We start from the raw sequence: 23128 nt of genomic DNA, 5'->3' as shown, positions 1-23128 counted from the left end.
ACCGGCATCTTCAACGAGTACACATGTAGCCTCTGTGCATGGATTGTCTTATACCTCCATACTGAATCAAGAGTAAATATTTTCATCCATTGCGCCATACCTGACACTGCCAACTGTAAATTGTCAGTGTGCCAGGTATTTGACCATCCTGTCTATGTAAAAGATGGCTTATGCACCACAGATAAGAGCACATGCAAGTATCGTGATCGTGAGCAAGGTATCGTGACACACATCGGATCGCACTGTTGGTGTGTCGTCCCAGCCCTATTGCATACTGTGATATGTACATCTCAACTTTTGATACACAAAAAAGATCCTCATAATATCGATGTCAAGTGTGTATTTAAAAAGGATGACATACGTGATCATCCCTATCATTGGTAGTTGGTTGGTTTGTTGTTTAACGCCGCACTCAGCAATATTCCAGCTATATGACAGCGGTCTGTAAATAATCGAGTCTGGACCAGACAATCCAGTGATTGATATCATTAGCATCGATCCACGCAATTGGGATCGATGACATGCATCAACCAAGTCAGCGAGCCTGACCACCCGATCCCGTTAGTCGCCTTTTACGACAAGCATAGTCACTTTTTACGAGAAGCATGGGTTGCTGAAGACCTATTCTACCGAGGAATCTTCACGGGCCCTATCAAGAGTAGTATATCTATATGATCTACTTATGCCACTCTGTATCAAGAAGTACTAGAGTTTCTTACTGTACCAGGACTGTTCTGCACGGGCCGGAGATGCCATCCATTCTGTTCATTGCTTCGTACAACATGAGAGGGCATGATCATCACAGTATTCTGAGGAGCTGCAATCTGCTGTTCAAAATTACCTCCCTTAGTTTTTTGGACACCATGAACTTTTTTATGGATTTCTGCAATTAGCTGACATGTCACCATGTATTAGTTCAGTAATTTATCTGAGGAGAAGCAAGAAGTAACACTGAATGTTGTGTCAAACAATAAACCAGTTATGTTTCAAATGTTTTTTGTGTTGTCACATTCAGCCAACTCCTAAATGCCAGTCAAAGACTTTGTTGCCTGATTTGGATGCTTTGTGTGGCAGCACCATATCCAGGGTTGTTCCTAAGTGGTAAACATCTATAATAATAATAATAATATTAATAATAATAAGTCAGTTTATCATGCACCATATTCAACTAATAGTAAATGCTCATGGCACTACATATTATTACTCCGGTTTTCATTCTCATTCTGGGAGTTTACAACAAAAGCTGCCTGTGCGGCACTAGAAGGTTGACAGTCACAGTACCATCTCATCCTCTCATCCTACCGGGTACCCATTCACTGCTGGATGAGCAGAGGCATATTTCGAACAGTCACATACCTGAGGTGACATCACATCTGCTTTTCATGTACTTCAATGTGGGCTGGACCGAAGTCCTAGAAACTCTCAAAAGTCAAGCTCCCGAACACAGTCACCCATCCTTCTACTCCACTTATCACCCCCTGATTTATGAGCTGTGAGTTGTGCACAGGACCATGTGCCACTACAATATTATACTGTAAAAATATCGGACATAGATTTGATCAACAGCAGAAATTACTGATAGTCATTCCAATTTTTTTTTTCTCACAGGTGGTGGACTGTTTGTGAAGATTTTGAAGCGGACTGCATCATTTCAAGAGAAGGATCTTTCAGCAGGGCCGCCTGTGGCCCAAAATGTGAAGCTGAACGTTCCCAAGAAGACCAAACTGTTTGTGGACCAGACCATGAGGGAGAGAGAGAATGCTGTCAGTAAGTACCTCAACCGTAGTCGTTGACAAATTGTAGAACAAGATCTTTCTCTGGTTTTCTTCTTTGGATTTTCCTCTTACATGTGGGAGAACTGAAATGTTAATGCAACATTAAACCCAACTTACTCTCTCCCTTCTGTAAATATCTGAAATTGTTTCCAATGATTAAGCTCTGTTGGTGTTCACGGACCCATTCCACAAAACAACGATCTTAGCGCTAAGACAGTTGTATCTCCCATACCTTCACATAGACTTTAGACAGTCGTAGCACTACGCTCATGGATAGTGGAACGGAGTCCTGCTATACTATGTTGTTAACTGGGATGCACTGAAAATCATGAGTCTGACCACAGGTATGACCTAAGGCTACACTGCAGCCATTTGACAACCGGGACATCAATGTGCCCTTGTGAATGTGGGAAGCTACCACTATGCTACCCCTCCAACCCAGCTAGTGGTGGGGTGGTAACCTCATTATAATCATATATCTCCAATACCTGTTGAACCTTCTAATCAGCTGATCAACGTTTAGGCTTCTGAATTCAAGTTATGAGGAGCAAAGATTTGATTTTAATGAGATTGAATCGAGGGATACATGTATTTGAAAAAAATGATGTCAAGTGAAGTGAAACTGTATATTGAAACTAATCATGTTTCAAACAGGCATGGACCGCCTCCGTGGTCTAGTGGTAGAGCGTCCGCCCGGAGAGCGGAAGGCCCGGGGTTCGATCCCCGGCCGCGTCATATCAAAAGACGTTAAAAGATGGTACTTGTTGTTACCCTGTCTGGCGCTCGGCATTAAGGGGCTATCAAGGACTGGTCGGCTCGTAGTCAGTATACTGTGTCTGAGTGGGGTATTCATGTTAAACTGCGGCAAGGTATCTCAGTGAGCTAGCACTATAAATCGGCATCATTCCGGACTAGTACAAGCAGCCACACAAACGCACACACGTACATGCACGTCGCTATATAAGTGCAATAATCTTGGATGCGACGTTAAACCCCATTTCACCTCACCTTCAAACAGGCATGAACATTTCTTGAATTGTAACTCATGTCTTGAAGTCTTGACATAGTCCGTATCTTGCTAAGGGACTTGAAGTTTATTAAATTGATACAGGTACAATCACGTCTTGTCGTTCATTATATTACCATATATAATTTCATTATGTAGAGTTTTATCATTTAAATCCTTATATAAATCCCTATAGACATCAATATTGCATTAGTGCTCACAGATTCAGTATGACATGACTTGAGACCAGGCAGTATGATTGTCATGCCATGGTTTGATGGTGCATTGTTACAAAGGGAGGCTGCAGAGTGCCGAGGCTCACTACTAAGGATGTACAGTACACCAGCGTTAGAAATTGGCACTAGTCCCATAGTCCTTGCCAAGCTGCCCAATAGTTGAGGTATCCTAAGGACTAGTAGAAATTTGCCCTTTTTAAGGGTTTTGCTATATGTTATCGTTGTAAGGACTTGTCATCTTCCCGAGGCAAGAGAGTTAATTGACTATTAAAGTCCAGTTTCCACCCTTGCCGAACTAGGCTGGTATTATGGAGTTACATTTTGGCTGGACTAACAAGTCTATGCATAGTCCAATCAAAATCGTGCACTGAAATCGAAATCTGGTTCGTAAACTGTTGTGCAGATTTTGGTCGATTGCAGGATTTGCAAAGCATGTGCACCGCTAACTCGCTGTCAGCAGATATTTTCCAAACCTTTTCATGTTTTCAATCAAGTAGCTCGCGTGATTTGATGCATTTCGCAATGTAAGACCCGTTTTATCACAATATAGATCTTGATAATTGATCAGATCGTCCTGACCGGGTGCCACCATTTTGTGTGAAGCAAACGCAAGTGATACGAGAGGTGGAATCTGATTGGTCCATAGGAGAGGCTTAGAAGGGACATAACGGGTAATGGTGGCGCTACGATCGAGCCTAGTAATTCCAGCCTAGTTCGGCAAGGGTGGAAACTGGACTTTTAAAGTCAGTTAACTCTCTTGCCTCGGGAAGATGGGACTACTGGGCTAAAACTCTCAGTTTCTACCACTGTATACCTGACCATTTTACATGTGTTAAAGCGCCATCCTGACTATAAATAGCCTGCAAGGTGGCGGTGTTTCAGTTTCGAACAGTGACTGACAATGTTAACACCACCGTGTGTCGGGAGAAGCTTTTTGAAAACCATATGCAAACAAGATCACCATTGACTGTCAAACTTCGTATCAACTTGAATGACAAACCCTGGATACCACAAATGGCTCCATATCTAGATATAAGTCAATAATTTTTCTGCAGTTTTATCATAAAAAATCGAATTGATTGTGTTTGGCGTCTGCATCAATCACAGTGAGCGGAGCTTATTTACGGTTGCGCTATAAACAGCAAAGCACGTGGTCATATGTACATGTGACACATTCAACATGTTCACTGCATTTCTGGTCAAAGTGTATATATTTTTACTGCAGAACAGCAGGAGAACAACATTTTTGGTTAGTATAACAGTAACCATACATAAATACGAAATTGACGACAAGATTCTTTCAGTTCAGTCCGAAAATTAAAGGTATTTGTTTAGTTTTGGTGATTTGCATTCAACAGTTAGATCTTTTCCACACAATAATCAGATTCTATGTATGAAACTTAAATTATTACACAGATTTTTCAACTAGTGTTTAGGAAGGGGCCTAATTTGAAGCACCAGAAGTAGCACCAATATTTCTTAGCTTGACTACAATATATGAATATGTCACGTGTATCAACATAACAATGCACATTAGCAACTAATGAATAAGTAACGAAATATATACTCGATGTTTTGTACTTACGATTAACGAGTTTTCACACACAAAACTGAGTTTGATCATTAGATCCACACTTGTCCCATGTATTTTTACACTTTTTGCACAAGTTTTAGAATACAACCTGGGATCCCTTTCCCGTTTTGTCCACACCAATCCTTCATCTGCTGCAACATTAAATATCCGTTTCTTCGAGTCCGGATATCTACGATCTCTCCAAATACTTTGTCTGTTTAGCTCAGTCCAGAAGTATGGGCAACACAGTTTTTAAATGGAAAAATTTCTGCAACATAGTGGTTGCACCATTCCCCATAACATTGTTGAAATTAACTGAAAGATTGTCGAGGTGTTGACAGATGCTCTTCATGGATGGAGAAAAAATGCACCTGAGAGAAACATTGTTGCTTTGAACTTTGAGACCAAACATGTGTAAAATTCATGCTGAAGTGGTTTACAAGAGGATGATCTGTGTAGTGAGCAGGCCTGAATGAGCCTGATGAAAATAAGGTTGAAATCCATGTTCATGCACATGACAGAGTTAATGTGAACAAATATTTTATCTGAACATCGTTTCAAAGTATGTGAGGCCGTATTTTATCTCTATTCAGACGTGAAATAATATTAAGTTTTTGTGTCTCAATTTTACCTGCTGCTGTGGAAATGACAAAAAACTTCTTTCATCACTTGAAAATATTTTTGACTATTACCCGGGTTTTTTACATGATCGTTGTCATCGTTGTCATTGAGATTCCAGATGAAGGCAAGACGAACACAACGAAAAAAAACACTGTTGAAGTTACCGATTGCCGTATATACTGTGAAAAATGAGCCTGACCACCTGGTCCCGTAAGTCCCCTTTTACAACAAGAATAGTCACCTTTTACAGCAAGCATGTTTTGCTGAGGACCTATTCTACCCCAGATCTTCACGGGTCCTGAGTGATCTTGACCTTCAATGTCATGCTATCATGTCAGAACAAATTGCCAGGGATATGTAGGTGGCAGCTCAGGTATGAAGTCTCTAACATCTATCTTAAGCACATCAAAATTCATGTGTATGCACTGATTCAACAGTGCTGCTGAGGTTAACATGTGGTGCTCAAATGTTATTTTTCTGGACATTCTTTGGAATCAAAATGAGTGAATATAGTCGAAACTTGTTAATCTGACATAATCCTGTTAATATCTCGTTAATCCTGCATTTGACAACCAAACAATCATGATTATCCATCCATTTTCTTGAAAACCACTCAAAACAGAGTTATCTCCCATGTTTGTCCAGAGTCATTTATTCAACTTTCCCATTTCCTGACCCTGACATGACTGTTGAGTTACTGAGTGCTGCAGCAATAGTAGCCTTGTAATTCCAAAGCAGATATGACCACTTGAAGATGATGACCACACACACCCAATTTGTCATCAGGCAACAAGGTTATGATGATGGTGAGTCTGGCAGTGATTAACTCCAAATAACTACTACGAATACTTTGCCTGCTTGCGCCACTCAGTATGAACTTGGCATAAAAATGTCTTGTGTACACAATAATTTGAGTTTTATGAATGGAATTTGATGAAACTTACTATACATGATCTCAAAGGCAGGGTGTTGATCGCCTAAACTTTTGCATGACCTGTATCTGGTCAAGGTCACTAGTGGTCAAATTATGAAACATTGTTCAAATGTCACAAACATTTTGGATTGATTCATGAAAAAAAAGCATTTTCCAGTCGCTTAGGATAGACTCTTATTAATTAACCCAATACCTGCAGGGTTAGAAGTTAACACTAGCCCAGTAAAGCATCACTTGCAAACTCACTTAATGAAAAACATTTTGATGTCTAATGATGTTGATTTGGTCAAAATTGTGTAATCAATGATGGACCTTATTTGATAATGATAAGGATTCCAAGTCATTATGTTCTGTGGTTCTTTAAAAGTTCAGAAATCCATTAATAAATCTTCTCTATGTTCTTAAATCAACTTAATTGGTCTGTTATTGATTTCTCTTTGGTGCTCTTAGATGGCTTGATACTACTATCTGATTACCTATATGAAATAATTCTATAGAGGAGAATGCATTAATTTGCATGGACAGGATCATTTGTGCTGGAAAGATGAAAGAAATGCCAAGAGGTTACGTTAAGTTGCAGAAATAAAAACAAGTGGTTCTCACACTCACACACTTGGGACATCTTCAGTGGGTGGGCTGTTGGATGGAAGAAGTTTGCACAGCATAGTTAGGTCATCATATCTTGATATGGTGTCAGACAGGGTAACAGGAGAGTCACGGAGGGTGTCAGACAGGGTAACAGACAGGGTAACAGGAGAGTCACGGAGGGTGTCAGACAGGGTAACAGGAGAGTCAGGGAGGGCGTCAGACAGGGTAACAGGAGTTTCAGGGAGGGCGCAGACAAGGTAACAGGAGTGTCAGGGAGGACATCAGACAGGGTAACAGGAGAGTCACGGAGGGTGTCAGAAAGGTTAACAGGAATCTCATGGAGGGCGTCAGACAGGGTAACAGGAGAGTCACAGGGTGTCAGGAGAGTCACAGGGTGTCAGACAGGGTGTCAGACAGGGTGTCAGACAGGGTAACAGGAGAGTCAGGGAGGGTGTCAGACAGGGTAACAGGAGTGTCAGGGAGGGTGTCAGACAGGGTAACAGACAGGGTAACAGGAGTGTCAGGGAGGGTGTCAGACAGGGTAACAGGAGAGTCAGGGAGGGTGTCAGACAGGGTAACAGACAGGGTAACAGGAGTGTCAGGGAGGGTGTCAGACAGGGTAACAGGAGAGTCAGGGAGGGTGTCAGACAGGGTAACAGACAGGGTAACAGGAGTGTCAGGGAGGGTGTCAGACAGGGTAACAGGAGAGTCAGGGAGGGTGTCAGACAGGGTAACAGGAGTGTCCGACAGGGTAACAGGTGTGTCAGACAGTGCATCAGACAGGGTAACAGGAGGGTCAGGGAGGATGTCAGACAGGGTAACAGGAGAGTCAGGGAGGGTGTCAGACAGGGTAACAGGAGAGTCAGGGAGGGTGTCAGACAGGGTAACAGGAGAGTCAGGGAGGATGTCAGACAGGGTAACAGGAGAGTCACGGAGGGTGTCAGACAGGGTAACAGGAGCGTCAGGGAGGGCGTCAGACAGGTAACAGGAGAGTCACAGGGTGTCAGGAAATTCACAGGGTGTCAGACAGGGTAACAGGAGAGTCAGGGAGGGTGTCAGACAGGGTAACAGGAGTGTCAGGGAAGGGAGGTTGTCAGACAGGGTAACAGGAGAGTCAGGGAGGGTGTCAGACAGGGTAACAGGAGTGTCCGACAGGGTAACAGGAGAGTCCGGGAGGGTGTCTGACAGGGTAACAGGAGAGTCAGGGAGGGTGTCAGACAGGGTAACAGGAGAGTCAGGGAGGGTGTCAGACAGGGTAACAGGAGCGTCAGGGAGGGTGTCTGACAGGGTAACAGGAGAGTCAGGGAGGGTGTCAGACAGGGTAACAGGAGCGTCAGGGAGGGTGTCAGACAGGGTAACAGGAGGGTCAGGGAGGGCATCAGAGAGGGTAACAGGAGAGTCAGGGAGGATGTCAGACAGGATAACAGGAGAGTCAGGGAGGGTGTCAGACAGGGTAACAGGAGAGTCAGGGAGGGTGTCAGACAGGGTAACAGGAGTGTCCGACAGGGTAACAGGTGTGTCAGACAGGGCATCAGACAGGGTAACAGGAGGGTCAGGGAGGATGTCAGACAGGGTAACAGGAGAGTCAGGGAGGGTGTCTGACAGGGTAACAGGAGAGTCAGGGAGGGTGTCAGACAGGGTAACAGGAGCGTCAGGGAGGGTGTCAGACAGGGTAACAGGAGGGTCAGGGAGGGCATCAGAGAGGGTAACAGGAGAGTCAGGGAGGATGTCAGACAGGGTAACAGGAGAGTCACGGAGGGTGTCAGACAGGGTAACAGGGGCGTCAGGGAGGGCGTCAGACAGGTAACAGGAGAGTCACAGGGTGTCAGGAAAGTCACAGGGTGTCAGACAGGGTAACAGGAGTGTCAGGGAAGGGAGGTTGTCAGACAGGGTAACAGGAGAGTCAGGGAGGGTGTCAGACAGGGTAACAGGAGAGTCAGGGAGGGTGTCAGACAGGGTAACAGGAGTGTCCGACAGGGTAACAGGTGTGTCAGACAGTGCATCAGACAGGGTAACAGGAGAGTCAGGGAGGATGTCAGACAGGGTAACAGGAGAGTCAGGGAGGGTGTCAGACAGGGTAACAGGAGAGTCAGGGAGGGTGTCAGACAGGGTAACAGGAGTGTCAGGGAAGGGAGGTTGTCCGACAGGGTAACAGGAGAGTCAGGGAGGGTGTCAGACAGGGTAACAGGAGAGTCAGGGAGGGTGTCAGACAGGGTAACAGGAGAGTCCGACAGGGTAACAGGAGTGTCAGGGAGGGTGTCAGATAGGGTAACAGGAGGATCAGGGAGGGTGTCAGATAGGGTAATAGGAGTGTCAGGGAGGGTGTCAAACAGGGTAATAGGAGTGTCAGGGAGGGTGTCAGACAGGGTAACAGGAGAGTCAGGGAGGGTGTCAGACAGGGTAACAGGAGAGTCAGGGAGGGTGTCAGACAGGGTAACAGGAGCGTCAGGGAGGGTGTCTGACAGGGTAACAGGAGAGTCAGGGAGGGTGTCAGACAGGGTAACAGGAGCGTCAGGGAGGGCGTCAGCCAGGGTAACAGGAGGGTCACGGAGGGTGTCAGACAGGGTAACAGGAGCGTCAGGGAGGATGTCAGACAGGGTAACAGGAGTTTCAGGGAGGGTGTCAGACAGGGTAACAGGAGTATTAGACAGGGTAACGGGAGTGTCAGAGAGGGTGTCAGACAGTGACACAGGAGTGTCAGGGAGGGTGTCAGACAGGACGTCAGACAGGGTAGCAGGAGTGTCAGGGAGGGTGTCAGACAGGGTAACAGGAGTGTCAGGGAGGGTGTCAAGGAGATTTTAGGCAGGGTGTTAAGGGTGTCAAAGGAGATTTCAGGCAGGGTGTTAAAGGTGTCAAGGAGATTTTAGGCAGGGTGTTAAGGGTGTCAAAAGAGATTTCAGGCAGGGCGTTAAAGGTGTCAAAAGAGATTTCAGGCAGGGTGTTAAGGGTGTCCGAGGAAGGTCATGGCAGGGTGTCACTTAACCCTGTGTCAGGTCTGGTGTTCAAGGTGTCAGGATGTTATGGATGTCTAAGATATTTGAGATATTTAACAAGGAGCTAATGTCCTAGGAAATGAACCAATCTGATTTCCTGCACCTCATGGAAAAAGAAGATTATTTCTGTTTATAAAAATGGGAAGGATATTTTCTTGATTATAGTCCACACTTTATTTCCCCCAAATACAACTGTCTGGTAAAGTTTTATCTCAAATTTCAAATTTTCATTGACCAAGTGTGTTATCTCCCGTTCATTCTCCTGAGGCAATATGGTGTATAATGACATAGTGCATAATGCTTAAAAAATCTTTTTCCCCAAGCTAAGGCATGCCCATTATGCTTGGGCATACATATCAGTCAAGATAATATGGCTGTATATTACTCTACATGTCTAAAAGAACTGCAAGATGTTCAAGTTTGAGATTCTTCAGTGATTCTGCATTTGGTTAATGAGTAATCCTTGCTAGAAATAACTAAATGAATGAATAGGATTTAAAGGGGTATTATGAAATGTACTGTGAGCAGGGATTCACCCTGTGCAGTAATGAAGCCACAGTCTCATCTGAGAGATGGTACTTTTTGCTATAAATACTCGGCATCCATTGTAACCATCTGATCTTGATCTTCCTTGCCCTTTAAGACAGGCATGCTATTGTGGGATCTATTTTGTCTGGCTTAGACTCCCATAATGGATCCTGCAACAGGCTGATGCTTGGGAGTTTGACTCAGTGGGGAAGCATTAATGGCATCCTGTTGTGTGGTAGATGATGATGATGATGATGATGATGATGATGATGATGATGGTGTTGCTTTTGGAGGTTCTGCAGGTGATAATGGTGATCGCGATGTTGGTTTTGGTGGTGGTGCTGATGTTGCTGATGATTATAGTGTTAATTTTTGTGATGATGATGATGATGATGATGATGATGATAGTGCTGCTACTGATAATGATGATGGCGATGTTGGTTTTGGTGGTGGTGCTGCTGTTGCTGGTGATAATGGTGTTGGTTTTTGTGATGAAGATGATGATGATGATGATGATGATGATGACATGAGATCGATTAAGATTTTAAGTAGTCATAACTATCAGATAGTGTGACGTAATCCTGCAACATAAAACCTTACTTGTTACATACAATGTTGCAGGAACAGACTCTAGCCTGAGGTAAGCATGATGATCTACATAATGTTGAAGCACTTTCTTGGTTGTTCTTACATGTAAAATCTATTGGCATGATGTGGGCAAGTAGATTTTTATGTTAACTGCCACCAGTGATGTTGACGAGAGGAGACACTCTAATGACATATCTCCTCCACGACAGTCCATCCATCAGTCATACTTGCTCTCTAATTGCCAATTGTGTTGAAAGTTGACATGGCTGTAGCACATTTGGTCCTGTAAGACTGCAGTTATTGGTGTGATGAATACAATCTAGATTGGATCCTGCAGGCCATGTTTACTTCAGTACAGAAAGGTGGCGAATGCAGACGTGTTATTATACTGTAGTGTCATTACAGTGTGACCTAGGTCATAGTGTCCGCCCCAACATTGTCTGTCTTTCCTCAGTAACGGAATTGTTGGTCACCTTAGGCTGATTGATTTAGATTAAAGTTATATTGGTTATTTGAGGCAATTAGGCATTCAATGCTTTGTAACAGTCAAGGCATAACCCTGTTGGGTTTATTCCTTTTATATAAGGACATGGCTCCATTATGACAGGCTCCGCCATCATGCATGATAGCAGAGCTTCAAATTAAGACAAGAGATATTTTTGGATGAAATGGTCGCGGATGTGGAGGTACTGGTGGACTACGGCAATGAGCTTAACCCCTGTTAAGCAACCCCAACTGCAGCAACCGCTGCCCTGCAACAACCGTTGCCAAGCAACCCATGTTGCTTACCGATGCAGCATCCGCTGCCCCGCAACTACAGTTGCCAAGCAACCCATGTTGCTTACCAATGCAGCGCCTGCTGCCCTGCAACTACCGTTGCCAAGCAACCCATGTTGCTTACCAATGCAGCGCCCGCTGCCCTGCAACTACCGTTGCCAAGCAACCCATGTTGCTATGCAGCTATCGCTGCCAGGCAAGTACCATTGCCAAACCATGAGCGAGGGCAACTATTGCTGCCAAGCTGACCATCCGCTGTAAAGCGGACACTAAGCCATCTGCTGTAAAGCAGAATGGATAAATTGGTTCCTGCTGTAAAGCGGGTAACCCTATCCTAAATAATTTATAATTTGGGATGTATCCCAAGACGCCAAATGTAACTTGTAATGCAGTCCACCAGCACCCCGCCCATCCGCAACATTTTATTCATGACAACATCATTATATACAAACATTATGCTCCAGTAAAATTCCACCAATTGACAACTGCAAAGCTTGAATAACTTGGAATTAAGGATAACAGGGTGGGTGGGTGGGTGCAACGAACTCTAGATGAATGCGCGAATATAACTATGTGTTGTACGGCTGAAAGCTGGAGAGCAAGTGCTGCGTGAGCTGATGTCACGCTACAACAGGTCATAGAAAATATAAACAAACGCTCCTTTACCGGACGTGCCAAGAGCGGATCTAGGCCAGAGACGATGGCACCATGCAAAACGGCATGTAGCCGCACGGAATGAAGGTATTTCGCTGTAATAATATTAGCAACTGTGCCAAGCCTAACATAAAGGCATTTAGTTCTAATCACTAAATGCTAATAATTGTACTTTCCATTTGGGATACACTAAGAGAGGCGGTGAGATAGCCTAGTGGTTAAAGCATTCTGTCATTATGCCAAAAACCCGGGTTTGATTCCCAATCAGGCAATGGGTGTAGTGTAGGAAGTCCATTTCTGATGTCCCTTCTAGCATTTTGCTGGAATAGTGCAAAAGCGGTGTAAAACCATACTCACTTGTGGCTTTAGACCACACAAGATCAATGAATAATCAACAAAGTATATTGAAGCATGCTATTTTAGCTTTACAATCGAAACTTGCAATGGGTTTAATTAGTGGCATCAGCAATATGTATGTTAGTGCACTGACGTAGGTCCAGATGTTTATCACTATCAGCAATATGTATCAGGTCCTATAATAGGCTATATGTTAGTGCACGGACGTAGGTCCAGATGTTTATCACTATCGGATGTCTTGGAACAGGCTTGTGTCTGTCTTTGAATCCAGAATATTGTTGGAAGCTGGAAGGAAATGGGTGTTGATAAATAGCCGTCCAGTTTGCACTTGGCAAGTAGATAAGACACAAGTCAGGTTCAAAAAGGCCTGGAATCAACCTCTTGTCTCTCTGATATGAGTACAGCCAGCCTTCTAGAAACTGTCAAATCCTGAAACCTCTCCAACGATCAAACCTGCCATATTCATGTATACAAGGGCGATAACTCTACATTCCACTTACTGCCACCAACAGCACTTGACATTTCACAGGCACTTCAATTATTTGCTGTGACAATTACCGTATTCGACGTAAGAAGTATACTAGCTCTGATGCCCCACCATTAGTGGTCTGTTGAACAATTAACAAGTGATTAATACAAATCCTTGCAGTATGCATTGTCACCCAGAGATACCAACCAGTACAATTCTTTTTGATTTCTATGAAAAATGGTCACAAATTATACCATTAAAATTGCTTCGATGAATAACAAAAATATAAAGAATTTTTTTAAAAGAAACCTTTCTTTTTTCATTGTTCAATCATAAATTAGTCTTTTACATGGAATGGCCACAAATGAGTACACAACACTGAATATCTACAGTGACCACAACATTGCAAGCATCCCCTTATAGATGAAAAAGGACCCTGTTCAACCAACAGGCTGTGATATTTGTCACAGTTATTTAGCAGCAGCCCTCAAAGTTTATGTTTTTCCAGGGTAGCCAGTGGTAAAATCAAGAAGTCAAGCCAATATTGAAGGTAGCCAAAAGCATTTGAAATTATCTTTCATCAAATAACTATTAATACATGTATGTACAAGTCATAGCACTAGTCTTGGAATTGTCTATTAGTGGAAACTGTGCTAGGCTTTTATTACTTGTGACTCGAACAGTGATGCAATTTATGTTACTAGATTAGCATTGTCAACTGAAATAAAGTACTAACTACATTAATACTTATGTATTTCGGTTCATTGTCTACTTTAGGAGGAATTATTTGCGAGTACAATTATTAACCGACATGTTTTCCCAGATCAGCTGTCGATTATTTTTGTGTCTACAGACGTGTAGCAATAGAATTTAGTCGCCACAAGATATTTTACAAGGTAGTCGTTTGGCTACCTCTGAATTTTAGACAGTAGACAAACTCAAATTTAGGTCGCATTGGCAACCGTTTGAGTCGCAACTTTAAGGCCTGAGCAGACGAATGTTTCTAGTCACACCTTTGTGGCTGTATTCATAGTTATCAAGCACTGGTGTGCCAACATTATAAGGATGGACAGACATTCTTTGAAGAACATGCAAGCACTTTTCCTGGCACTTGAGAAAGTACTAATTGATTGCTTACGTGCAGTTCTTAATGCAATTTTCCAGTAACCTCATGGTGGCTAGGTGATTGTAGAAACCACAGGGGAAATATGTTTACCAATTGTTGAGTACAAGCGTTAATTCTGATGGCATTTAGGAAGGATTTTACTGTGTACCCCAATCTATGGCTGTCATCTGCTCATCGGACACAACTGGTGATGCTTGACACTTTTTGTTTACAGTGCTATGTGTTACAGCTGTCTGTTATAACTGAATTAGGCATTTTGTTTGTTTAATTTTGTTCACATATCTCCTGACAGTAAAATTCAGGAATGTGGGGAAAATATGTAATTACTGATTGAAGCTTTTCTGTTACTTATGAGCCCGATAGTCACACTTAAAAGGTCTAAAAAACTTTGTGACAATAGAAAAAAACAAATTGTTTCTCCCCGACATAGACCTAATGTACGAGAATTTGCCATAGCTTCACAGGCACTCCAAGCACTGTGGCTTTGTTTATGTAAACTCTATAAATGTTTTAACATTCTTTTCGCATTTCACCAAAATGACAAATCAAAACAAACTTTAAGTAGCCATGACAAATACTATTCACAGCTTCAATGGTACTCCGTTCTTCGTTCACCTGGAGTGAATGAGTCGTGGTGTCCTCTATGATAGGACTACAGTCATTTCATTATACATGTACCGTATTCGACGTAATAAGCGCCCAGGGCACTCTCAAAATTAGAAATAGGGGGCTCTTATTAGAGTATTATTTTTGTGGAAAAAACAGAGTTGAAAGATAAATTTCGTGGTTTATGCTGAGAGCCTGAAATGTTTATGTACGATAGATATATTTTCCCAGAATTTCATTGCCCATGATTAAGGGTGCATATAACTTACGAGTGTGTATTATACGCGAATAAATAAGTCTTGTGTACATTGATCAATCGGAAAGGGTGCTAATTGGGAATGTTCACTAGTCAATATGTTAGCAATTATCGCCGTGGGCGCTTATTACGTCGAATACGGTATTATATGTTAATCCCTGCTGCCTGACCATGTCACTCTTCTTTCATCTGTCACTCTTCTGTATTCATCATTTGTGACACTTCCTGAACAATATCTGATTGTTTGTGAATTTCCCGCCACGAATCACAGGATCTTGATCAGACTTTTGACAAATTTTAATCGGGAATGGTCCTATGAAGGACACCAGTAAAAGTCCTGAATGTGTGACTGAGGCCTAAAAGTGGCATAAAACCATACTCCCACAATTACTCACTCCTTCACTCATCCTCTTCTGATAATTTCTTCCTCATTCACATGCACCTTCCTTCTTTTATTCATCTTCTCTTCATTCCTTTTCTTCATTCCTTTTCTTCATTCATCCCTTCATTCTCTCTCCACTCCATTCAGGCCTACATGGCCTTGTATCTAAGGTGTCCTTGGCATGCCAGAAATTTATGATCGTGGGTTCGAATCCCTAATTCGCCATGATTATGTTTCTAGGTATATAAGCAACATACCCCTGGTGGGTTTCACAAAATGACCTGCATCACTGAGGACGGTCTTCCAACTTCAAGCTGACATGACATGATGTAACTAGAATACTGTTCAAAGCAATGTTAACCCAACTCACTCACTCGGACAGTTTCTCCATTCAGTCTTACTACTCACTCCTTTACTCACCTCACTCACCAGGGCTCCGTTCCACAAGGTGATCTTAGCGCTACGACTGTTGTTAGTCTATCTTAAACTATGGGAGTTAGGATTATCTTAGCGCTAAGATCGCTTTGTGCAAGTAGTTCCAGTGCTCCGTTCCTCAAAGCGATCTTAGCGCTACGACTGTTGTAAGTCTATGTTAAACTATGGGAATTAGGATCATCTTAGCGCTAAGATCACTTTGTGCAAGTATTCCCAGGGCTCCGTTCCACAAAGCGATCTTAGCGCTACGACTGTTGTTAGTCTATGTTAAAATATGGGAGTTAAGATCATCTTAGCGCTGAGATTGCTTTGTGCAAGTATTCCCAGGGCTCCGTTCCACAAAGCGATCTTAGCGCTACGACTGTTGTTAGTCTATGTTAAAGTATTGGAATTAGGATCATCTTAGCGCCAAGATAGCTTTGTGCAAGTATTCCCAGGGCTCTGTTCCACAAAGCGATCTTAGCGCTACGACTGGTGTTAGTCTATGTTAAAGTATGGGAATTAGGATCATCTTAGCGCCAAGATAGCTTTGTGCAAGTATTCCCAGGGCTCCGTTCCACAAAGCGATCTTAGCGCTACGACTGTTGTTAGTCTATGTTAAAGTATGGGAGTTAAGATCATCTTAGCGCTGAGATCGCTTTGTGGAATAAGCTACAGGATGCTGTTGAGAAAGTTCCTAATTACAAAATGCCCCTGCCTGTGAACAGCAAGATTCTGTATTGATCTTTATCATGGAAGTGAATATCATCTCACAAATGATCATTATTTAATGACAAGGCTTTGTCTGAGATCAGAATACAGGTCTCTGAACACAGTATGCATTAGGCAGATCAGTGTTATTACTTCGGGGAAATTAGAACTTATCATGTGGTGACTGTAGTTCAATCTGAAACTTCAATGGAAGAACCCCTTATTGAAATTGGATATCAAGTATTGGTTTCATATAAATCACATTATCTTGATTTTATGTTGGTGTGTTACATTGTATTTACATTAATTCAAAGACCTGACTGAAATTTGCTTAGTAAGGACCCACTTTTGACAAGAGTTATGTATAAGTCACCGAGACTAGTAGTACTATATACATAAAAATGTCCTGTAAATATTCTAATAATCAGAAGAGAAGTGATTTAATTCACTGATGGTTGATTTCCAAAAATAGAGAAATTGGAACACCAAAGATGCCTGAGTAAACATTATGATTTTGGCGGAATCACTACAATGTTTTGAACCAAATTCCACTGATATCATTAAAATCAGACCTCAGTTCTTGCTACTGCTAAACAAAGATCTGAGGACATCCCATTAGGGGTCACGTCAGAACGACCTTTCATCTGACCAATCAGAGCATGGCTTACCAGATTATAAAAGTGACAGTCTGAATGTGATTTCTAAGGTCATTCCATTGGTCGGTCAAAGTACGCGCAAGGTCGGTCAGACGTGACCCTTAATGGGATGTCCTCAGATCTTTGTTTAGCGGTAACGAGAACTAAGATATGATTTTAATGAGATTGCAAATTCCACCAATATGATTAAGTAAAATTTTGTCCAAAAACTGTGCTTGTAAACCAATCTCATCAAGATCAGATCATAGATCTTACAACTACACAAAAATCTGAGGACATCGCTTTACGGGCCATGTCAGAACGACCTTTCATCAGACCAATCAGATCACTGACAAGATCGTGAAAGTGAAAATTCGACTATTTTCTAATCATGTCAACCTCAAAACAGTTAATGACGCTTATAGGCTGTGTTTTAGATGCCAGTAATCCCATATACTCCTAACTTCTTCAGGTTGGTGGCAGTCTCTGCTATACTGGAGTGGGCCATTCTTTAGTCTAAAAATCAACCATGATTTTATCAATTCATATCATACAATCAAAGTTTTCCAAGCTTTTGCTTGTGACCTTGAGATTACCAAGTGAAGCTTATGTTATTACTGATGGGCAGGGATGGCTGTCTGATGTCCACATATTTTTATCAACTTTCAAAATAGTGAGTTGGGTTTAATGCTGCTTTAAATAGTTATATCATGGCATGTCAGCTGAATGTGTGAGGAAAGCCCGAAGTGATCCATTTGTCACAGAATTTTACCATTTTGGTGAAACCCATAAGCATGGGTATGGTGTTGACAAACATAGAAACATAATTGGACAAACTGGGTTTCGAACCCAGAATCCACAAGGGATGCAACTCTGCTTAGCAAATTGTAACACCTTAGGTGACTGGGCCGCCCGTGCCCCCATCAAAGTAGTAGTTGCCAAACAAAGGTATTCTCACTACACTGAAAACATCTCTAAGACCACAAGGGGCGGTCGGGTAGCCTAGTGGTTAAAGCGTTCGCTCGTCATGCCGAAGACCAGTTCAGTCTACCAGTTCAACCAGTCCTAGCTGTCGCACCAGCCACACCAGTTCAAAACACTCTGTCAGCCCTACTGTACCACACCACACCAGGTTTATGAGTTCTACCAGCCGTACCGGTCCCCTCGAGTCCAAGAACCCCAGCACCACAACCAGCAACACCCCCAAGAGGCCACATTACATCTTCCAGCCAATGACCATTCAAAGAAGAAGAGAACTTTCTAAACAGTTACATTTACCTTCATTTAAGTCTGTTTATTTTGGAAGAGAGAAAGAATTTGAGGCACCAAAAAGACAACACAAGACCAAGGGTGATGGCAACTGCTTCTGCCGTCCCATTAGTTATTTCCTAACTGGTCAGGAGACGTCCCACTTACTCCTGAGAGATGCTGTTGTACAACACATGAGTGAGAAAGGGGAAAAGCTGGAACACTACCTTCAGCAGAATGTGACGAAATACTTAAATTTGTCAAGAATGGCTGAAAATGGTGTCTGGGCAACTGATGCAGAGATTATGGCCACTGCTTCTCTTCTGCAAACTGACGTTGTTGTCTATACGCATTATGGAAAGGAGCTGAAATGGCTATGCTACCCAGCATCATTCACACTTGAGAAACTGTCCATTGGTGCAGTGTATCTGACCAGCCTCCATGAACACTTTAACGTTGTAATAAATGTCCAGTGACATTGAAATAATTCAAGGAATCAATGGATATTGGTTTTCAGAATAAACTGCTCTCATATTTTATGTTAGTTTTCTCTTTTTGTTATTGATAATAATATCAAAACTCTGACTAAATCAATGACAACCGCTGCGTGAAATTTATTACACCCATCTGACTATATTTAGAAGAATTAGAATGTAAATGGACAAATAATTAGATGGTTTTAATGATGTGATGTCTTCTATAGTCAGAATATATTCTTTATACTGTGATACATGCCTCCCCAAACAAAGGTACTTACAGACACAAGTGCATACTAATAATTGGTTTCAAAATGATTTTATATGCAATCAAAAGTAGGTAGGTCTATTCACAAAGCATATTAAAGCTTATTCAATAACAGAAGTGTAAGACATTTCCTCACACAATTCTCAACACCAACTTTCGAACTTACAAATTGATGATGACTACAATGAGTTAAAGTCAATGTGATTTGTAAGATATTTTTTTATTAGTTTAAACAATATTTATTTCTTCTTTGCATGTATAAAACAACATTTTGAATTTTTGGATTCGATAACGATTTATTACCGGTATTATCTACACCAGGATAGATTTTGGGAACTCCCAGATTATATCCCCTGGGGTTAGATTCTGGGAAAGGGGGTAGATTCTGGGATATGAATGTTTTAAAACTAATTAGATGTGTACTGAATAGGCATTTATGTAAACTTAATCAGATGACAATGTTGTTACAGCAATTGACCAGGAGAGATCAAGACTGAGTAAGATGCATCCCCCAAAAGAAAACTTCACATACATTCATGAAATAAAAATGTTTAAATCAAACAGGGCTGCAGTAGATTCTTGGAGCTCCTAGATTATAGCTATAACCCGGGGTAGATTCTGGGAGGAGCTCCCAGATTATACCCTGGGGTAGATTCTGGGAACTCCCAGATTATACCCCCTGGGGGTAGATTCCGGGAAAGGGGGGTAGATTCTGGGAACTCCCAGATTATACCCCCTGGGGGTAGATTCCGGGAAAGGGGGGTAGATTCTGGGAAGTCCCCAAAATCTACCCCGGCGTAGATTCTGGGAGCTCCCAGAATCTACCCGGGTATACTCTGAAGGGGGGTAGATTTTGGCACCTTACACCGGGTTCGAATCCCGACATGGGTACAATGTGTGAAGCCCATTTCTGGTGTCCCCCGGCGTGATATTGCTGGAATATTGCTAAAAGCGGCTTAAAACCATACTTACTCACTCACTCTAAGACCACAAGGTCGTCAAAGCTGATTTTTTATTCAAGCAGTGTCTCTAAACATAACTCCTGGAATTCTGAACTGATTGTAAACATTATTTTGACAGGCAGTATTATTATTACTTTAACAATATTTATGGCTGTCACAGAGACCAACATTATCTGATATTCAGGTCCAATTTTTTATATAAAATATTTCTGATTACAGTTGAAAGAATCAAAAAGAAGAAAAATATATCATTGATTTATATCCACGGTTTTAGAAATTGGCACAGATTAAGTCATGATCCATGTTATTAAAAAGGTTATCCTGGTAGAAGAATGTCCTGAGTTTACCAAGTACATACACTTAGCTGAAGTAGTTCCTTTGGATGAAGGGAGGGAATTGAGGTCTTAACATGTTGATGAGAAGACATTCATATCCCGACATTCATTCCTGCTCATCCATTTCACAGGAACATTCACAAGAAAAAATGTGTCCCTGATGAAATATTCATTATTGTATCAAATTACTTCTAAACGAATCACCACTTTTGATCATTTATTCATATTGTATTGCTTCCTTTGACAATGATGAATCTGAAAATACTTTTTGGGCATATTTGGTTGACAATTGCTATTGTGTTTTTAAAAACAAGCCACAAGGATGTGATATTCTTCTGATACTAGGGAATCTTGGTATGCATGTACTCAGTTAACATGTGACGATAAGGGTTAGAGCACGTCTTTACCATCCCTTGCTTGTCATAAGAGGCAACTAACAGGATCGGGTGGTCATCGTATGCATGTCATCGTATCCCAATTGTGTAGATCATGATGTCAGTCACTGGATTGTCTGGTTCAGACTTGATTATTTACAGACCGCCGTTATATAGCTGGAACAGTGTTGAGTGCAGCATTAAAGAATAAAGAAACAAACAGTTATTTTACCTTTATGTTTAGAGTCTTTTTTTTAATTCATTAAACTCTTCAAATTCAGTAGGTATATACAGCGTAACTAAGCCAGCAACAAGTCCCCATTATCTCACACAATGTCCCACTTTCACGAAACACTTCACATATACAAACATGTACAAGATTCAATATCTTATGGTTTCTATCTTACGGTCCCTTGCGGTGTCATACCAAAAGACATTAAGAGATTGTACTTGTTACCCTGCCTGGCGCTCTGCATTAAGGTGATAAAACAAGGACTGGTCGGTTTGGAGTCAGTATACTGTGTGTGAGTGGGGCATCTATGTTAAACTGCAGCATGGTATGTGAGTGGGCTAGCACTATAAAGCCGACATTAGTACTATTACACAACAGACATGCACACACATATCACTATACAAAGTGACGTAGTCTTGAACGCGTTGTTAAGCCCGATTTCACCTCACAATATCTTATTTATAAATATCTTTCACATAAATAGTCTTGACAGTTTTTACCTACAATTCACATATTTTTATGGTTGATGTGTAGATAAATATTTTTCTTGCAGATGTAATAATTATCACATTCAACAATTTCAATTTTTCCTCAGATGAGACCAATATATTAATTTGTTTTATGAATCTGTCAGGCAGTTTGTGGCCTTTTTTCCCACAAAACAGAATTACCCTGGATTTCATATGAACACTAAAGTCGGTAGTTTTTGATTACTGTTTTCTGCACAGGCTAGCAAATTTTCTCCCCAAATTAGGGCTGCTTGGTACCCCTGTGTTGTGTGGTTTGTAGCATGGGTTAAGTTCACCCACATAAGTTCTTTAACAATTGTATTTACTAGAAAGTACAGGGATTACAAAATTAACAATTGAAATTATGTACTGCAAACACAATTTCAATCAATGAGACAGGTAGTTTTTGTCTGTTATTGATATAACTTTAGTGTAAAATATATTTAGTTTGAGGCTGATCTGTGGCTGGATTCAAGAGATGAACTCTTCAGGACTTTTGAAAGAAGGTAGAAACTGGAATCTTTCCTTTAACATGTTTATATTCAGTGATTGAACTGAAACTTGTATAAAACATAGAGGTCAAGATTTTATTTTAGGCACTATCAGACTTAAACATTGTTTTTCCAAATGTGATCATACTTTTCTTGATTGTTTGCATACAAATGAAATAATATGAAATTGGTATCATACTGTCGTCACATCAAAAAGATCACACATTACAAAACTGATAAACAACTTACACATGATGAGTTATGTTTTAACAGCAATCAACTCACTTTGTTTCTAGTGAGCTACAGGGCCTTGGTGCTATCATCCCTCCTGCATGCAGGCATTTGAAGGTTCAAAACTCTGTGTCTGTAAAACATTATTTATATTTGTTCTGGCCTTACAAGTAAAAAGTAACCTTTACCAAATGTGCATGCTAGGCTTTGGTCGAAGTTTATCCTATTAGAATGAAATTAACAATTCTGTCAGTGCAATTTTTGGAAGATTAGGCAAATAAATGAAATTCTGCCTTTCACAAAAAAATAATTCTCTTCAACCTTTTCCATAAAGCCATTACACAACTGTAATTTCTCACCATAATTGAGTCAAATTTAGACATTAAGAAACTAACTCCTACTTGAGATGACATGCCTGCCTGCAGTTATTGTTTTTTCTGGGCCAGTCGTTAGTTTTCACATTGCGCAGCGGTTACAGTGATAATCATTAGCTCAGGAAGTGATACATATTTTCTCCAATACATTGTGATCCAAGACCCTGAGCCTATTAAGGATTGCTGTATCCTGATTAAGGCACTCCTTCAGTTTCTTTCATTTCCCCTAACCACCAGCATAAGTATGAATCTCCCCAGATTAATTGTCTATTTTTACCCCAGCGCTAAGAGCAGTCATTTTCCTCGGCAGATGAAATGTCAAATGATGAAGCTCTGATATTAACTAGTGTTTCTCTTCCATCTTGACAGACAATGGCTCAACGATATCAGTCTGTCCAT

At 41.5% G+C, this 23128-nt stretch overlaps 1 protein-coding gene across 2 annotated transcripts in view; it reads left to right on the top strand.

Annotated features, from left to right (window-relative positions):
• LOC139443459 (BBSome complex member BBS1-like) overlaps positions 1-23128 on the top strand; it is a 72159-nt gene that overhangs the window by 16555 nt on the left and 32476 nt on the right. For both annotated transcript variants that reach the window (XM_071224443.1, XM_071224442.1), the window contains one exon: positions 1609-1767. In XM_071224443.1, coding sequence (XP_071080544.1) covers positions 1609-1767 — 159 coding nt within the window. The remainder of the gene's footprint in view (positions 1-1608; positions 1768-23128) is intronic.

Source organism: Haliotis cracherodii, unplaced genomic scaffold (assembly GCF_022045235.1).
Source record: "Haliotis cracherodii isolate W230 unplaced genomic scaffold, xgHalCrac1.p SCAF_5, whole genome shotgun sequence".
NCBI lineage: Eukaryota > Metazoa > Mollusca > Gastropoda > Lepetellida > Haliotidae > Haliotis > Haliotis cracherodii.
Note: the sequence above shows the minus strand (reverse complement) of the source record. Positions and strands in the feature narration are given on the sequence as shown.